The 18,757-nt window shown below is 39.2% G+C and overlaps 2 protein-coding genes across 2 annotated transcripts; both read left to right on the top strand.

Annotated features, from left to right (window-relative positions):
- Positions 1-7,675: 7,675 nt before the first annotated feature.
- Positions 7,676-8,941, top strand: LOC115767748 (gamma-glutamylcyclotransferase-like). Its single transcript, XM_030712066.1, has 2 exons — positions 7,676-8,075; positions 8,143-8,941. Exons 1-2 carry the CDS (start codon positions 7,741-7,743, stop codon positions 8,459-8,461), a joined length of 654 nt encoding a protein of 217 aa, XP_030567926.1. The 5' UTR covers positions 7,676-7,740; the 3' UTR covers positions 8,462-8,941.
- A 116-nt stretch (positions 8,942-9,057) lies between these two features.
- Positions 9,058-10,662, top strand: LOC115767756 (gamma-glutamylcyclotransferase-like). The gene is made up of 4 exons (XM_030712078.1): positions 9,058-9,166; positions 9,834-9,998; positions 10,056-10,192; positions 10,260-10,662. Exons 2-4 carry the CDS (start codon positions 9,894-9,896, stop codon positions 10,573-10,575), a joined length of 558 nt encoding a protein of 185 aa, XP_030567938.1. The 5' UTR covers positions 9,058-9,166; positions 9,834-9,893; the 3' UTR covers positions 10,576-10,662.
- Positions 10,663-18,757: the final 8,095 nt, after the last annotated feature.

Here is an 18,757-nt window from a genome sequence, read left to right as displayed (position 1 = left end):
AACCTTTTTTTTTTGCAGCTTATGCTAATTCATAAATTAGCTGCTAGCAGGACAATTAAAAAAGTTGCCTACTAAAATTAGGCATTACATTTTATTGTTGCTCAACTTTTAAATGGCTTGTGATATATGTCGTATGGCAACCGACAAAATGCTGAAAGGCAAACTAAGCCAAAGGCAGAGATACATATCGGAATGTTTTTTTCTTTGGTTCATTAACAGCTAAGCTTTATGCCTGATGCCAAATGATATGACTGGAAGGGCTGACATGTAGACAAGTTTCCATCTGGGAGACACTTTTACACAACCAGTTTTGCAATCCTTCCCTACGACTTTAGATGTGAGGATAATAATACTGATTATTCTACAGGGCATTACATTCATTGCTCTCATTACTGTTCGGCCCTCAACTGTTGTCCATACGATGCCTCTGACAGCTCACGGACTTACGTGGCGTGCGCCATAATTACCCAGAAGAACAGTTAATGACTGACTGCCAAAGGATTTGCTCCTAACCAGAAACTGTTAAGGGGGCAACATTAAGTATACGTTTATTGTGTGCGTGTGTGTGCGGTTTGGCTTTTCTTTAGAAATATACTCTGTATGCATGATAAAGTTGTGCGAATGCTGGCCAAAGGCAGCTGAAAATACCCTAATACTATTGGGCAGATCGCAGTATTAGATAAAGCTACAAACGGGTTTTAAACCAAACCGGGTCGAATTCAAACTGAACCGAATCTCAAAACGAATCAATTGATTAAAGAATTAATGAATTGAATAATATATACATTTCCTCGTTTAAAATACAAAAACTCTCCAACAGAAGAGCACAAATCCGGCTTAAAGCATTAGAAAGAAAGTCAGGTTTACTAGCCGTATTTTAAGGCAGAATATTGTGGAGCTATCAAATTTACATATTTGGCCAAAAATTAACACTTAACTAAAATTTACATTTAATCTTCTGGCGAAATGTGCACTGCGGCATTTTGTTAAATATTAGATTTGCCATTTGGTAGACAGCTTTTGGGCGCTGCCACTTGAAATTCAATTAATTACGGCACCTGGGCGAAACCTGACGCTTTATTTTGGCACGTGATAAATTAATTTAAGCCAAAAACGTTTCGTGTAACGTTTGCATATTGCGCGACTGGTCAGGTGCCTGCGGTGTAAGGATAGGCGACATAGGCGTGCCCGTTACAGTAGTAACAAGTTTACAATGCCACACAGAGTGAAAGAGAGATGAGGAGGGTTAGGGGGAGCACGGCGGCTAATTGAGTTGTGCTCAACCGTATATAATACCAACATTTTATTTGGCAATGAAGTTTCGCACTGTTTGCCATTGCACGCAATTTCATGTCGCCCCTAATTACTAGAATATTTGAATGCCATGCAAACACTGGGCCCAAATCAATTGGGAGCACTTTAGCTGACCTCTAACCCTGACTACTGAGACAATCCCAGTTGCTGGCGCCTGAACCCGGCTCAAGGCCCCATTCGCACTCTTGACAGCTCAATTTACTTGCCCCCCACTAATTAAAACGCAGCACTGACTGCGCCTTAATCAGCGTATTAATCTCAGTTTAGGGCACAGACCGTACCGAGACACAAAGCAGAAGGCCTGGCCTTGAGCTCTGCTGTTTTGAATGCCTCACTTTTGAAATCATTTGCCCATTGTTGCTTCTTAGCTATTGTTGTTGTGGTGTTATAAGCTATCAGCAATGATATATGTATATAACGCTATCCGTTACGCTTTAGAGTATAGATAAGGTCAATATGGTCTATACGTCTAGCTACTTATTCCTTTTAAACTTTCTTCAAGAAACTGAAATTGCGACAAGACCAGAATAAAATGTAAAATCGAAACTATTTTCAATGTTTCTTTAGTAAATCCGATAGGGTATAAATTCTTCGGCTGTGCATTTGTAGCCGTGGCAACTTATTTTACGTATTTTATTTTTGTTTTTGACATAAAACAAATTCTCGGGCATTTGTTTATTGTTGTGGATTTTTCGGCGCTTTTGTCTAATATTCCACTTGACACGAAATATTATTAATTGGTCTAGACAAGAACAAGGCAGGCATGAAATTCAAAGCCAAGTTATTAAATATCTAGCAGGCAGATACCTAAAACTAAATTCTGACATGAGCCAAAGACAAAGCAAAGGGATACAATGGGCATATCTATTCGATTAAGCACGCACTTGATAAATGTACGTTAAGGATAGCTTTTAAAGATACTCTGCATATCATTTGATATACTCATAAAGTTAACAGAGTTTACAGTCAGAGTCAAGTGCTTAATAAACGAGGCCAACAACTTCTTCATGTAGGCCAAGCAACTTGTCTGTTCTCTGACTCTCACTGAGACTTTACGGCACTTTAAACAAGTTTGATGAGCTTCAGCTCTGTCAGGAGCTACACAGCTATCGAGTTGCTTGTCAGGACTGTAGACTGCAGATTGCAGTCACTTTTACTGCAGTTACCCGCACCCCTGACTGACACGTGGAATAATGAGTACGTCTAACACTCTTTCTACAACTTTTATTGCTTATCAATATATCTGGACTCGGAAGTTTTAATTTAAGCTTTGATATATTATTTTTATCAATATCGCACTATTATTTTATATAGCGCTAAATAAAGAATTGGTACACAAGAATAATGTGGCTGGTTCTGGTTTTAAGATTTTTTGTGCTTTTATTAAAACCAATGTATATTCTCTTAAAGTATAGAAAATAATTTCAAACAAAACCTTAAGATGTTAAATAATCAGCGTAAGACATCGTCTCATTGGAAAACTTTAAAATGTTATAAGCAAAAGTTTCGTCTAAGGAAAAGGCTCTTCATTATGAAGCATTCGGAAAATCCCCATACGATTTTCATTTTCCACTACATATTACAATTTAAATTCTGGTATCTCTTGTGTAAGCGCAACTTCGCTAGTTCAGCCATTTGTTAATTAATTACAAGCCGCTGCATTTTGGCTCAAGTTTTTATATGACTTATTAACATTGCAGCAGCCGCAATATTTGCACTGCAGCCCGAAGTGCTGGCACATATGCAGTAACCATTATGCAGACAACTTTCAGGGTGTTTGCACTAGTGCATACTGTACTTGTCCCTGAATTTGCAATGCGGGTGGCGACAAGAAAAGAAAAGAGGGCTTAACAGTTGACTTTACCAACTACCGCAGCATAATGAATATTATGGTGCTTCGAAATTGTGTCTACATTTTTAATAAAGCACTCATAATGCTGTTGGGGCACTTTGCTGTAGCTAAGTTTATTTCTATAAAAAGAAGTCGCATATGCTGCCGATGCAAAAGTGTACACAATTAAGTTGTCAATTGTAACGTAATTGATTGAATTTAGTGCTACACTTGCTGCACATCATTCGATACCCAATTAAATGCAATTTGAACAACTTGAGTATCGGCAGCCTTGCAAAATCCTTTGCACGGACACCGACTGTTCCGAGTCCCAGCAGTCGACTGCTGCAAGCCAATCCAATGAATATTCATATACCTCCGAATGCTGCCATGTCCTAACGAACCCGCCCACATTGTCGTCATAGAACACTGTATATTACGCTATACCTTATCGTCATTCCCACCCTCGGGGCTGTGTCATCCCGTTGCCATTGTCGTTCCTATCTGCGCAGAGTTTCACGCACACATGAGCACACAAATGATCACAGTCATCGGCAGTCAATGCAAACAAAGCGAGCAGCGAGGCATCCACAAAATACATCCTTAAATCTACATCAACATACTTAGATGAATACGCACATAGACATTTGTACATAAATGTATAATGCATGTCACAGCAGGAGTTTTCGGTTTGTTGTACGAAAATATTGCTCATGTTTATCGTTAATCACCAGAAAAACAAAAGTATTTTCAACCAAGGGCATATCGGTTTAGAATCGCTTCGTTTCGCATCCCACATTTTTCTATAAGCCAACCCGGACAAGCAAATACTGAATTATTTAATAAAATTCTTAAAAGTATGTTATATTAAAATTTATGAACTGCGTCCAGGGTTCGAATCAGTTCTTGTTCGCTTTGTTTTTGTTTTGCAGCCCTGATCTTAACGAATTTTAATCAATATTCCCACATTCGCTCGTAATGTGCAACATCATGAAATGTTTCCTTCCTTAAGCATGCTTTTATCATGCTTTGTTGAATACAGGGCTCACATTGATTCTATATACATATGTATCTCGTCTAACAATTTTTAATATGTCGCGATGGCGTTGTATTCTACCCCCTTCGCACCTGACTACATTTGTTAGTGATAGTTTTTGAGCATGTAAATATTATCAAGTGTCTTTGGCAGCTTTTCGCCTGTCGCCCCCAACATACCCACACACACACATATACACACATACATCGCAGCCGAATGATAAATGGATTTTACGCTTCTGCGCGCATCTTCCCATTTGAGTTACACAGATACTCGTTTAACTTTAGCTTCTGGTAGATGCTTGTCGAAAAGTATCTACAGCTCAGCTGTCTGACTGTCGCGCTCATTTTCAAAACTTTCACGCATCAAACTCGTGCAAGCCCAAGAAATTGATTATATGAGACACATTTTAGATTCAACTACACACTGAGTATGCATTCTTCTACTGCTTTGATCACGCTAAAAGAGTGATAGTTAAGCGTGGAGTGCTATTATAGTATAGATTATTTTTCGTAATTGTTATCATTTTCGACAAATGATTTTTATGAATATAATATAACTTTAATTGAGTTTCAGATTAAGCAATTATATAAAGGTTACACGCGTATTTACATATGATTAAATTAATTTAAAATAAATCATATTTGCTTTGCCGCACACATATATTGAAATGAATTAACGGTAAACTGAATAGTTAGCAAAGCGTGAACCAATTAATTTACTCAAATGCACAGCCAACAAAAATAATGTATATTTAATGCAAATATTTGAATTTTTGCACAAATTTGTAAAACTTTTTTAAGCTCGCTAAATCTTTAAATCAGACTAACTATGTGAAAGATATTAGTGAATGTGTGTGTGTGCGCGTCTGTGCAAGCATAAAATGTATCTATGAGATTTTCAACAAGGCCTAACACGATACTGCCATTAACATGATTGAGCCACAAAAACCAAAAATCCACAATCCACTGGAAATTTCCCAAGTAAACGGATTAAATTTCTGTTTTTCGGCAAATAAAAATCAAATACCACCATGCGATACCCTTTCAAAGCACAAAATGTCGATTCATTTGTAAAAGTTAGCTATTGAAAAGCTTCATAGCAAAATTTTATATAAGTTTAAATTCAAGTATAAGCCATATGCTAAATGGAAATGGAATTCAATTGCAAGTAGCGTGGGCTATGAGCTAGCTGGTGGACTTCTTCGTAAATAGCGTATAATTATAAAGTCTTGAGAGAGTATCGTAATCAATTTAAGCATTGCAAATATAAACAAAGTTCTCAGTTGGCCTGATAAAGTCGGGATGTTTGATTTGTGCTGACAACGCGCCAAGGCAAGGGGCGTGCCGCAGGATGTACGTGCGTGTGTGTTGGGTGTATGAGTGTGTGTGTGTGCGCGTGTGTCTGAGAGTTTGTGCCAACTTTGGCAATTCAACTGCCAAGCTTTTCTCACAAGAAAAGTACGTCAGGTTGACGCGTGTCTGACTGACAAATATTTGCATGCAAAAAATTTGCGCTCAGCAGAAAAATATGTTTTCAGGCTTAACGCAGAAAAATGCTGTAAATTATGCTGATAAGTTGAGGCAGCGGCAGGAGTTGAATGAATAAAGGGCAACTTGTGCTGATGTTGAGTGCCGGCAATCAACGCCACATATAACCACACACTTCTACAAGGTACAACGAACAAATTATTGAAATTTTATTCCTCAGCACATTTCACTTAATCAGTTATGCATAAATTTGCACGCACTCAAATGCCGTCTAATTGGGCGCGCTTTGAAAAGGGTTCGCTGAGCTTAAGATAATTAATTCACATGGAATGCTGGCAGGGTCAGGTCAGAAATGTTAGCTTAAATGCACTTCAATTGTTAAGCCCACACGCATATTGTGCGGTCAAGTTAGAAATAATTACGCATACGCTATGCATGCCCAGCAGCTGCATACGGCTGGGATGACACTTCAATTGATAGATGAATGTTTTGCCAGCTCCCTAAACATGCCAACTGATAGCTGTGGCAACGGCAATAACAACAACAACAACAACAAGGACAACAACATTATTATTAGCTACGTTTGTGCAGGCAGCCAGTCAGCTGCATGTCGCTATCATTATGGCCATCACTGACAACACAGTGATAAACTGCAAGATAGCAAAACATCATGAAGTCAATTATGTAATGATGTCGCACGTCGCAGTCGGCAGACGTCAGAGCGTCGGCGTCAGCGGCGCGCCGGTAGTTAACGTCGCCTTCGTCAATGCTCTCGCTTGACATGCTCGTTACAATTTATGTTTTGTTTGTATTGGCGGGTCGCTTGGTTATTGCACATGGCAGAAGCATGGTTCAGTGCGAGAAAGTAATAGGGCGCGGCGGGGCCGGGCCGAGCGAAGGGGAAGTGTTTGTGGTCACAGCAATTTGGCGCACTTGTTGTGCCAGCTGCATGGAGCATAGCTGAGCCCGAATAACTGTCAAAATAATTGTCGATGGTCGAATAGCTTTGACGCTCCATAAACCAGAGCTCTTTGGCATTGAATGGGTTGTGCATGACAAACAATACAATGACAGCTATGAGAGATGTTAATTGTAATACAACCTTAAGCTCTTAACTTGACATCTTTGAATTATTTCTAATTAAGACACAATGCTTCATAATTAAAGCACATTTATGGCGCATTTGTATATTATTAATCTATAAATAGCAAATTAATTGCAAAAAAGAAACACAAACACAAAAAATTTAACGGGCAATTCGTTTGGCAAAATAAAGCCAAATGTCCATAAATTATAATTGAAAAAGAATTGGAAAGTAAAAAAGGCCAAACGCTGGCCATTAAAATTAATAGAACAAATTGCAACTTTTCCGTTCGCCATGGAAATAAATAATTGAGCAGAGATTCGCTTTTAGCAAATTATGTATTTTGTAATACGTTAGAGAGCTGTAAGCACATATATTTAACAGTCATATTAGCTGTCAGTAAATGCGCAATACAGAATATAAAAGACTTGGTTATCTGATCTTTTGCGGAATTCAGACTGAATATTATTATGTGCATTTTAAAGCATTCCACTCTGAATGAAAAATAAAATTACCTTTTTTCTATACAGAGTGCCCGTTTTTATATTTATAATATTTATTAATTTTCATCTGCGCAACTCATGAAAATATTATATTTCAATATTATGTTCATATAATACCCTATTATTTGGCAATTTGATTTATGCCTTGTACGGTTCATGACAATCATTGTTTTTGTAAATTAAACGCAAAAAGTTATTAGAATTTATTGGTTTTGTTTACGATTTAAAGTGTATTAGATAATTTACGATACAATACATATTTAATAGAATTTGCCGAGCTTTGCAAAAAGTTTTCAAAGCGCACATCTTAGCTATAATGCCCCATATTTGTGCCCAATATCGCAGATAACGAGCGGGGCTTACACCTTAATTAACAAAATCTTTCAAAGCTCAGTTGAGTTTTGAGTAGTCTTTGAGAAGGTTGTGCACAATCAGCACAACAAAATAAAACATTTATTTATACGTATTTTTGAAAAAAAAAAATGAATATATTTATTGCGTTGATCTTTTTGCTGGGTGCTGCGCGAACTGGCTGCGGAGCGAGCTTAAACTTGAATCAATCGCTGCCCGAGGTGCATAATAGTAGATTCTATTACTTTGCCTTTGGAAGCAATATGTTGGCGCAACGCATTCACATTCAAAACCCCACTGCTGAAATCGTGGGTCCCGTTACGCTTGAAAATTACCGCTTGGATTTTGCAACGCTGCCCTTTGACAGGTGGGACGGGGCTGTGGCTACCATTGTGCCGACGGAGGGTTCTATTCTCTGGGGCACGCTTTGGGAAATAGATGTGATTAACTTGGCGGACATAGACAAGTAAGCGAGCAAGAAACACAGCTGAAAATTGTATTGAATGCATTTTTCTATTACGTATTCTCTACAGCCAGGAAGGTGTTCACCTGCAACTTTACAGACCCATCACCGTGCATGTTAAGCTGCACGGCAATGACACGGACACTGAGATTCCCGCGAGGGCTTATGTACTAGTGCATCAGCCTGAGAACAATGTGCATGCCTTTGCGCCAAATATGGTGCCCGAGGATCGACAGCCCTCTAAAACGTATCTACAGGTACTTGTCAAAGGTGCCATTGAAAGCGGTATTCCGGAGAGTTATATCAAATTTTTGAGAAGCATTAAACACAATAGAAAAACGGTTAAAAAGCTGGAGCAGGCTCTTCAGGTACAATCCGTGGACTTGTAAATAAAAAATGCCAACTCAACGTAAAGATCTAAAACGAATGGCAAAGGGTGTTAAGTATTTTATAATGGGTTGTCGTCTGTTCTACTTTTTACTTTAACTGTTCTTTAAAATTAGCCGAGTTTCAAGCCAACGATTGAAAATTACTTATTGTGTTGTGGACAATGAAGAATGGCAACGCAACTTTTCGAAAGCAACTGTTCCCAATTCGTAGTCGATTTTCAAACCCCCAATAGCTAAAGCTTAGTTTTCACGTAGCAGATTTTCAAACCTACAAAATCTAAAGCTTAGGCTTCTACGTAAATGAACAGCTGTTAATTTTATATAATAAGATTAAGTAACATAGACAGAATATAATTCATCGAAATTTAGTTTGCCATCTAAGATTTTTCTTAACGGTCTTTATTTATATAAATTAGTTGTATTTTGTCTGAGTTAATTATTGAAAAAACAACTTGAAAAATATATATATATTACATTTTGGTACAGTTGTTTTGTTGTGCAGTGCTAAAAACTATGGCGGTGGTTTTGCTCTCTTATTGTCAAACTCAGTAGCATGCTGTCAGCTGTGCCAGCTACGACGTGTAAACAAAGATTACAATTTCTAAAGTGACGTGTATAGTTTATATGTAACTATTAATAAAAACTCAAAACGTATCTGAAAAATACGCATTCTATTGATATTTACAACAAAATATCGAGCAGCACGTAAGTTTTATTTAAAATGCAATAACACATTTAGCGCTCGTAAATGTCAGCTGTTTGTTTAACATTCAATTTAAAAGCTCTGACGTGGAAAAAGCTTTCCGCAAATTGCAGTTGTAAATTCTGAATTTAATTTAGATGAAATTGAAGTCTATAACAATATATTGCTAAACTTTAATAGTAAATTACATTTTTTAAACGGCCTTTTTTCTTTTCTTTAAGAATAAATATTTGTATGCCTTTAAATGTATTTATTAATTGTTCAACAATCCACATTTAGCCAAGAACACACCCCGAAAGCTGCTTGAATTTACACTGCTTGCGAGCAGTTCAATTGTGTTCACCAGCGACTGCAAAACCATATTTTCCAACGGCTCTGAAACCTTTTAGAGGGTATCAAATTGTATAATGCTATTTGTAATGCATAAGAAGACAACTCCGAGCCTATAGGGTATACATATTCTTGAACCGTATTGCCTGTCTGTTTCTATGCGAGCTATTTTTATCTAATATACTGTACGGCTCTTATAAGCGGGATTGATCGCAAAAAAGAACGTTATTGTTCTACATATTCTATTTATTCACAACAATCCATATTTTATATGATTGATTCAGAGTTGATAACATTTTTTGACATACACATAATTGACACATTCGAAACTCTTTATAGATACACGCACACAAATCTCGACTTCAGCTAGCTTTTGCGTTGGCAACGCTCAGCCGGCAAATGGCCAATAAATTCTATTATTTTGGCTTTGGCAGCAACATGCTGGCCCGTCGCATCCACATACAGAACCCGACGGCGCGGCGCATCGGAGCCGGCAAACTGGAGGTGAGAGTACATGGAAATTTATTCGATTAATAATGAATAATCATATCGAACTCGTAGAACTATCGCCTGGACTTTCATGGCGTCGGTTCCAACAGCTGGCTTGGAGCGCCCGCAACGATTGTGCCCACGCCCGGCGCTCAGGTATTTGGCGCAATTTGGGAGATTGATATGTGCAACCTGAAGGATTTGGATGAGTACGCGCTAAACACAAGGTCAATCTTTGTACGATACTAAAACTTAACTATTTCCCATACACCATAGTCAGGAGGGAGTTTCTGCTGGCATCTATATACCCATCAGTGTGCCCGTTCACTCGCTGAGCGACAAAGAGGAAGTCATGTGTCGCGCCTACCACCTAAGCAAACAGCCAGAGACAATAGTTCACGAACAGTCTGCCGTTGATGTACCCCACAATCGCCAACCCTCTCACACATATCTCAAGGTGTTGGTCAAGGGCGCCGAAGAGACGGGCATACCCGCCGACTATGTCAAGTGGCTACGCGGGCTGCAGCACAACGGGAACAATGTGGAGGCTATGGAATTAAAATTGGAGCTATCCAAAGTAGAACTCAGCTAATATTGACCATTTCGTCAGATATTAGTGTATGTTGCCTAATTATGAGATAGTGGGTGTATTCTTGAATATAAATTTAAAGAGTAAAAATTTGTTTTATTGTCTACATTTATTAACGTGTATTGTGAAATTTCGAAAATGTGCACAAAATTATAAGCCTATCTTGTTTAAGCTTGGCCCAGATGCTCATTTTTTATGTGGAACTAGATGTTGGTTAGGAACAGCTTGTTATGTTGAAAATGGCAGTGTACGCTCAAGAAACGTGTACTTTATTATACATATATATATATGTAGATATAAGACAAGAGTGGTCTAGTCGGGATTGCCCGACTAAGAGATACCCTGAACCTTGGTATAGTTATAAAATGAAAGGATTCATTTCAGACAAAGTAATATCTTGACAAAACTTACAATTGGGTGAAAGACTAGATTACGGTTACGAACAGCTTTCTTTACCGAACATATGCCATTCGATAATTGAGATATATTTTCTGATCTATTTTTAAGCACTTATTTTTCTCAAGGGCAATCTCTAGAAAAGCAAAAACTTTGTCAAAAAAAAAAACACAAACAAAAAAGAATGAATTTAATTAATTTTAATCACTTATTTATGATGATTACCAATTTCCTGTCTCACAGCACTGTCTTTCACAACTGAAAACTTGCCCGGGGACACGGACAGAAAAGTTTTTAGCTTTTTGGCTGGCGCTCCTAAAGTGCAATTAAAGTGCAATTTAGTGTGAGCCAAAGACGATGATGCTCCAAACAGTTTCTGTTTCTATGTTCATGAACTTGGCCAAAAGTGTAGCAAACTCCAGACGGCCAGACGCTTAACGAGGCTCATCGAGGCGCCGCGTCATGTAGTTTGTGCATTGTGGACCTTGGCTTATTAATTTAAATTTCAAGTTCTGCGCTGCATAGTTCCGACTGCAACAGCAGCTCGAGAGGGAAATGGAAGCTTAGCAGCCCAAGAGCTCAGCCCAAATTGCGTGCCAAAGTAATAATAAACATAATTTGGTGTGCACACTGTGCAGCTAATTTGGTACTGGGGGCAGCTCCATGCAGATGGGTCAGCCCACGATTACAACGGTTACAACCTGCAACAGCAACAATAACAACAACAACAACACGGGCAGCTTTAGGTTCTGAACTCTGAGGTGTCCAAGTGCAAAAGTTCGAGCACAATTCCGAGCTGGTGTTTAACAAAGTAAAAAGTTTGGCCAAAGTGCTGCAGGATGCCTTTGTGGCACTTGTTAGCTTGTTGTGTTGTTATATGCCCTGTAATTTGCTTGTAATACAGGGTATATTCGCACTGAGAGAAGCTATGGTGCGCAAAAAACTGTCTAGTCTATCAACTTGAAGATTGGCATTTATAATCCTATGCTTTATATATGCAATATCTTACTAACAACGGAGCACAATGTCAATTAGCTGCCACAGGAACGATTTGTCGACGGTCAAGTACTTTACTTTAGTTTCCATATGCTCCCAATATATGTTCAAAACTTATCAATATCAGTTCACTTTATCATATAGCTGCCATTGGAACGATTGGTGGAAATATAGGTTCTTGTATGGAAAACTTTATTGTTTATCAAGATACCTTTTCCAAAAAAAACATTTGTGAATTAGATAATGCACATTATACATGTATCAAATCTTGTCTACTATATCATATAGTTCTATAGGAAACATTGACTAAGAATTGGACTTTGTATAGCAACATTTTCAGTTTTTCAAGCTATCTCCATCAAACTCTGCCATCTCCAGCTCTACTTTAGCCCTCACATATCTGCAAAACTGCAAGCACAAAAGTGCATTCTTCGATAGCCGTCCTTTTCAGTTCAACTTAATAATTGTTAACAATATTAATATTTAATATTTGTTTATACTATCAAACTTTTCCCAGAGCATGCAATAGTCGCTCATTTGTGCATGCTGCTTAGTTCTTGCTGTTGTTGTTGTTGCGGTTTTTCTTTTGTGTAAGTTGTAAATTAAATTTGCAAACGGTCTGGCAACTCTCGCCCTATAGTTTATAATCGTTTGGGAATTGAAATGCAGTCGATTCGAGAACGTCTGCAAGTTTCTGGCATTTTTTATTTGACTGGCCAGGCAACTTTTTAGCTCGGCATTTTTATTAAATTTGGTGGCGCCCTCTAGAGTTGGTAGCCGCAACTGGAATTGTGGCACGGGCGCTGCGACCACTCTACACTCTAACATTAATTATTTAAACTGCACGGCACCATAACCATTTAGATGGGCGCTTTGTAACATGTGGCAGCACTTCACACATACACACACACACACACACACAAAGTGGCAACGCTTGTAATCATAAAAGTTTACGAGTTAAAAAACCAAATCAAAACGACAAGTGACGAGTTCGAAGCCACGTTGACACTGGCCTCAGCTGCAGCAGGCCCATTTTGTGGGCACGGGAATTTAATTAAAATCAAGCCCGAATCCCCAACCCTGCCGGCCACCCACCCATGCACCGAGGCGTTCCACTAAACGGATACGTTCTCAGGGCATCGTTTAGTTTCAATCAAAGTGGCGGCGAAAAATTTACGCAAATTGACAACAGAAGCGACTGGAAACGTCGTCGTCGCCCATCAATAAAAAATGCTTAGAAGTGCCTACCCTGGTACTTCGTACCGCTCGCCGTCGCACAGTTCAGACCGTAATTGAAACTCATTAGCGTGCATTTTAGTGGCCATTTTGGCGCAAGCCTTTGGCCAACCCTTTGGGTACCATTTCCCCAACTGTTTCCAGCACGTAGTTTGTTGTGGGTTGTCCGTGGTTGTTGTGTGTTTGTGCGCGTGTGTGTTTGTGTGTGTGGTTTATGTGGTAAGTGTGTCATCATTATGAATGTTATGGTTTTTTTCTACTCTATTTTTTTTTTGGACGGGTTTTGCCAAGCTTTTATGGACGTGAAAAAAACGTTGTGCACAAAGTAACAATTTTCGTATGTGAATGTCGAAACAAAGCCACAAAAGGGGGTTGAAATGTTAAAACAAAAAACAAATCGAGAAAGTACATATAGCCGAAGATTTAATACGCTTGTATTTAATATGTGAGAATTGTGATGCTTGCAAATGCTAAGTTTGATAACCATATCTTGAAAAACAGAAAAGCTCGGCATGCAAAAACTGCATAATATAGTAGTAGGATTTTTACACGATTTGGCTAATATGTAAACAGCATAGTTTAAATAGTAAATGCTGGAATGGGTCAAGGTATCTTGATAAACAAAGAAGTTTTCCATACAAGAACCTACTTTTTGAATTCCTTTGGCAGCTATATGATATAGTGGTCCGATCCGGCCGGTTCCGACATACATATATACTGCCTGCAATAGATAGAGGGTACTATGCAAGGCTTTAAGAAGAAAACTTTAATATTAAAAGACTAGTTCGCTTAGAAACTGACAGACGGACAGACCGCCATGGCTATATAAACTTGGCTGTTGTTGCTGATCACGAATATATATACTTTATGGGTTCAGAGATGTCTCCATCTAGGCGTTACACATTTCGTGGCTAAATTATAATACCCTCTATTTGAGTATAAGCCTTTTTTCGAAATTTCATTCGATTTTCTTTCATATGCTTTTACACTTGAGACTTGTCAAACGCACAAAGAGTTGTTTGGCTGCAAAAGCCGCAGCAGAGGGGCAAATACTTCAGCTCACTTTGAAATGAGTTTAATTGACTTGGCGTAAACTATAAATGAAGTAAGTTCCAATGCCTGTAATTATGCCACATGCGGCGGCAAAGGCAAGTTGCCAACCAAAATGGTTGGCATTGGCTGCCATGTGGAACAAATTCAATTTACAACGCGTTGGCCAATTTTATTCATGTGCGGCGTTGCGATGAGAGAGGTTTAAGAAAACGGCGAGAAATGTTAAGAAAACTGCTGATGGAAATTTGCATATAGTGTAGTTTCTGACAGTTCAAAGTGAAAAACTTTTGCTGGGCCATAACTATTAATTAGCAAAAAACCACTTTTCGATAGACCCAAAAGTCCATTAGAAAGACGTGTGTAGTGTGAAGTTTTAGGTCTCTGGGGAAGAATAGCATCAAGTTTAATTATTTTCTGATGAAAGATATGAAAATGTCTGCAATGGACATAGAATAAGAAATTGAATTGTGCTTTAGCTAAGCTTATGCGTCTTTGCAGCTTGTGTTTACAAGGATTTTTCTGGGCTTCGTTAGTTTCTCCACATTTTGGACATTAGTTTTCGAAATTTGTCCCGCCAGAGCGAACTTTAGATATGCCAATAATAGCTTGACTCTCACTTCTTAAATGACATGTTGAATATATCTTTCAAAATGTGCTTGAAATCGATCGCAGGGTAAACCAAAATAATATCATACAACCATTTTCTACCCATTTTCACGGATGTGGGTGCAATCCACCCACGCCTTAAGATAGCTACAGTGCAACAAAAACAACGCCTTCGGCTGGCGCAACACGCATTTGCAACGAATCTCGCTCTAATCAAATTAAGCGCAGTATTTGCTTTTCATATATGCAAAATAGATACCGTGTGGCTGGCTGGAGCTGACGAAGATTGGGCGCATTTTTGGCCCGGGCGGAAGTGCGTCGTTGGCGATGCAACTTCCGACTGGCCGCGGGCATTAATTACACTTAAATGTTGACCACATGCCAGCATTTGACAGCCCGTTCGTTGCAAGGCCCAAGTCAATAATTTTTGCAGAATGCAACGAGGACGCCCCGCGGCCTGCAACCCTGCAACGGTTTGCTAAGGGTCGGGGATCGGGGGTCAGGGTGTGGGCAGTGAAATTCCACTTGGTTATTTCCCTTGAGCCACTTGCATTTTTTGACAAATTCTCTTGACACGCATGCAGTGTCAACAAGGCGTGGCATTTTTTTTTTGCCGCAGGGGCAGCGCGTGTGATTAAATCATTAAATTCATACGCATCGCGAGAGCTGCACTTTTATTATTATTATTATTATGGAAATCCTTGGCTTTGTTTAATTTGCCATTGCTTGACCATTGCGGCCTGATCCCCGCCAGAGATTGTCACCGTCACCGTCTGATTATTTGGTTTCCGTTTTCATTAAAATGCACACACGACGACATCGTGAATGATGCTGCATCAATGAGTCCATTGCATCAATTGCATGGAATCGGCGATCCCAGCACAGTTGGAGTCGGGGGTTTGGGTAAATGCTTTTGGGGCATTTTTTAATTAAACGACATGCAGCAGGCGGCGGCGTTCAGATTTTAATGTCACCACTCAGTGGGTGTTGCAATGTGGGCGGCCGGGCACGTGCATTATGACAAAAATTTTAGATACACACAGATGCACTCCAAATGGACAAAGAGTCCATGGGGACCGCCTTTAACAATGACTGCATGTACTACACATTAAGATTTTCTGGTTTATGTACTTACATAATATATACTTTTGTTACTTTTAACTTGATATTGAATCGACTATGAAAAGTCAGGGCAAGCGACCTGGAGATACTCTGTAATCAGGTCACTCAAACACACATTCTAGCTGCGCTTCCCTCTACTTGTAAAGGATACATTTATGTATGAAGAAAAGAAATGTCCACTTTTTAGTTTGAGCTCTGCCCGAAATTTCTATTTATAAAAGCTTTAAGTTATTTGGTGCTAGATCTCCCTCACCCCCCCTTTTTTACTTTAAACCAAATTCTTTTTGTTTTTTAAATATGATTCAGTTTTGCTTTCGTTTCGGTTTCATTTAGACAATTGAATAATTTCAAAGTTCAGTTCATAGAATAAAATATATTGGAATTGGAATCCAACCAAAATCTATTAGCAGAATCAACATTCGAAATTATGATTTATTACACATTAAAGGGCGTAAAAATGACAAAGGAATTCTGTTTGATCTTTTTGTGGATAAAACCCATTATAATATATATGATTCCCCACCAGCTCCAACTAAAAGCTGCACGATTCCCCACACTGCGCCCACTCGCATGGCATTAGGGCCAGGCCAAGTTAAACAAGCGCAGGAGCAGCCGCAAAATAAATTTTCCATATTCATTTTGGGATTTTCGCTTAAAAGCTTTTGGCGAGGAAGCGACGACGCGTCGCTTGTTCGGCTACGGCTGACTTCGTGGCTGATTTTCATTCGCTTCATCCGCGGCCCGCTCCTGAAACCTACTAAATAACCTTGTTAGCGTTTTTAATTAAAGGTGTAAATATTGATATTTACTCATGCGCAGGCAACGTGCAACCAGCAGCGCCGCCGGGGCTGCTCGTGCAACGGAAATGCATTTCCAAAAGTCAAATAAACTAAATGGAAATATGAGCTGGCTGTAAATATGCCCTGGCCATGGTAGAGTGGTACGCTGAGCAGCTACATGGCTATATAAATACAGAGGTTATATTTTTGTATATACCCATGCTTATAATCAAATAGTCTTTGATATCAATAACATAAGTTTCTCTTTAAGACTTAAAGTGCACATTGCTCATCATATATTTCCTAGCCTTGCTCGTTACAAACTTATTTCTTAAACTATTAGACATTTTCCACCATTTTCCGCTAGTGGAACATTTAAGCCTAGTCGTACTTACTTGAACTCCTCTCAAGTTATACTTATTTAAAAAGAGGATCGGAAGATAAACGAAAACTTTCCATACAAAATTTTCCCTTCATTTTCCGAAGTGGTGGAATTTCAATTTAGCTTTCTAAATATGCTTGAAGTCGCCCTTAAGGGTTGCGTGTGTAACACTTCTCATATAAACTTTCATACAGATCCTTAGAAATTAATTATAGCCTAGAGTTTTAGCCAAATCTTTTTTCTTCACTTCCTCCAAACAGAAATGGATTTTACGAAATGTGTGAAACACGCCTCAAATGAATTTAAATTAAGATATTGGAAAATTAACAGCATTTCGAGTTCATTCATATTCTTCGCAATTTCTCTAAGCTAGCGAGTAGAATTACCCAAAACCACTTCTTCCTGCATTTCACCTATATCACATAATGTATTTTACCTTTCAAGCTATCAGTTAGTTTATATATAGAGAGGAAATAATTCTCAAATTACATTTTGACAAACTCTTTAGACAACTCTCGGCATGCTCTCTGGCACTCTAAGCCGCATCAATAACGCCCACTTGACGCTTCAAATTAAATAACCATCATCAAAATCAATCGAAATACGTGTGGCAGCTGGTAAATAACCCCACATGGTACCCGTGCCAGCAACAAATTGAGTTAACTCTGGCCTAAAATCAAACAGGCTCTGACAATGTAAGGGACCTAGGCAAATGGACAGATTCTGCTAGTGTCCTGATCTCTGGCCGGTCCTGGCTGTAAAGTTTTGTGCAAAAAATGTTAATTTTAATTAAGGTTGCTATCGACACCCGGCAGGCAGCAGGACGTTGCATTTACGGGCTGCACTCAAAAGTGCACCGCAGCGCAACTGATGCACTTTGTGCACTGAATGGCTGTGGACTTTGGGCAGCAGGAGCTGCAGCTGGAGTAGGAGCAGGAGCTGTTCGAGGAGTAAATGTTGTCTGCTTTTGGCAAATCAACGAGCCGTGCGAGGGCGACTCTTGTGCATTGTGGTCGTGTCATATGCATACTCTATACATGTGTAAACATTAACACAACATTGTTGTGTCCAAAACGTGACAGAGACGGGGTAGCTCAGGCGCATTAGTTGCAAGCGCTTTCGGGCCATGCAACAATTTGTTGCATACCATGCGCCGCTGCGTCGCTGTCGGTCAGTTGCGCTTTTATTGCACACATTGTCGGTGGCGGCGGTGGCTACTCAAAAATTTAAATTAGCGCTGTCCAAGCGAATTGCATTAGCGTGCAGTTTTTAATTCACTTCGTAAATATTTTAGCCCACACAGGATTTTTCAACATTTTAACACGTTGGCTGCGCGATTATCCTGCGGCTTATCAGCTTCATGCCACGCCCACAACCCCAATCCACATATTGCCACCTGCCGGTCATGTTATTGAAAAGCAATTAAAAAAGGCAAGCGCCAGTGCATTGCACATTATTGAATTATAATACACACACACGAAGGGAACTCTGTACGTGGCTACAGCTCGGCTCATAAATATAAATAGCTATATGCATTCGCAAGTGATTCTCGATAATGGCAGGGGTTCGGGTCGTCAAGCTGGATCGACCTTATTGTGGTAGGTGTAAATGTAAT

The sequence above is a fragment of the Drosophila novamexicana genome, unplaced genomic scaffold (assembly GCF_003285875.2).
Source record: "Drosophila novamexicana strain 15010-1031.04,08,12 unplaced genomic scaffold, DnovRS2.1 tig00000009-arrow-pilon, whole genome shotgun sequence".
Taxonomy (NCBI): Eukaryota; Metazoa; Arthropoda; class Insecta; order Diptera; family Drosophilidae; genus Drosophila; species Drosophila novamexicana.
The sequence above is the reverse complement of the archived record's forward strand: the minus strand, read 5'-3'. Positions and strand labels throughout refer to the sequence as shown.

Excerpts from the sequence above, each read along its gene's own strand:
- LOC115767748 (XM_030712066.1), top strand. The coding sequence starts at position 7,741 with ATGAATATATTTATTGCGTTGATCTTTTTGCTGGGTGCTGCGCGAACT. Across the intron at positions 8,076-8,142 it reads AACTTGGCGGACATAGACAA|CCAGGAAGGTGTTCACCTGC; the intron begins GTAAGCGAGCAA and ends TATTCTCTACAG.
- LOC115767756 (XM_030712078.1), top strand. The coding sequence starts at position 9,894 with ATGGCCAATAAATTCTATTATTTTGGCTTTGGCAGCAACATGCTGGCC. Across the intron at positions 9,999-10,055 it reads TCGGAGCCGGCAAACTGGAG|AACTATCGCCTGGACTTTCA; the intron begins GTGAGAGTACAT and ends TCGAACTCGTAG. Across the intron at positions 10,193-10,259 it reads AACCTGAAGGATTTGGATGA|TCAGGAGGGAGTTTCTGCTG; the intron begins GTACGCGCTAAA and ends CATACACCATAG.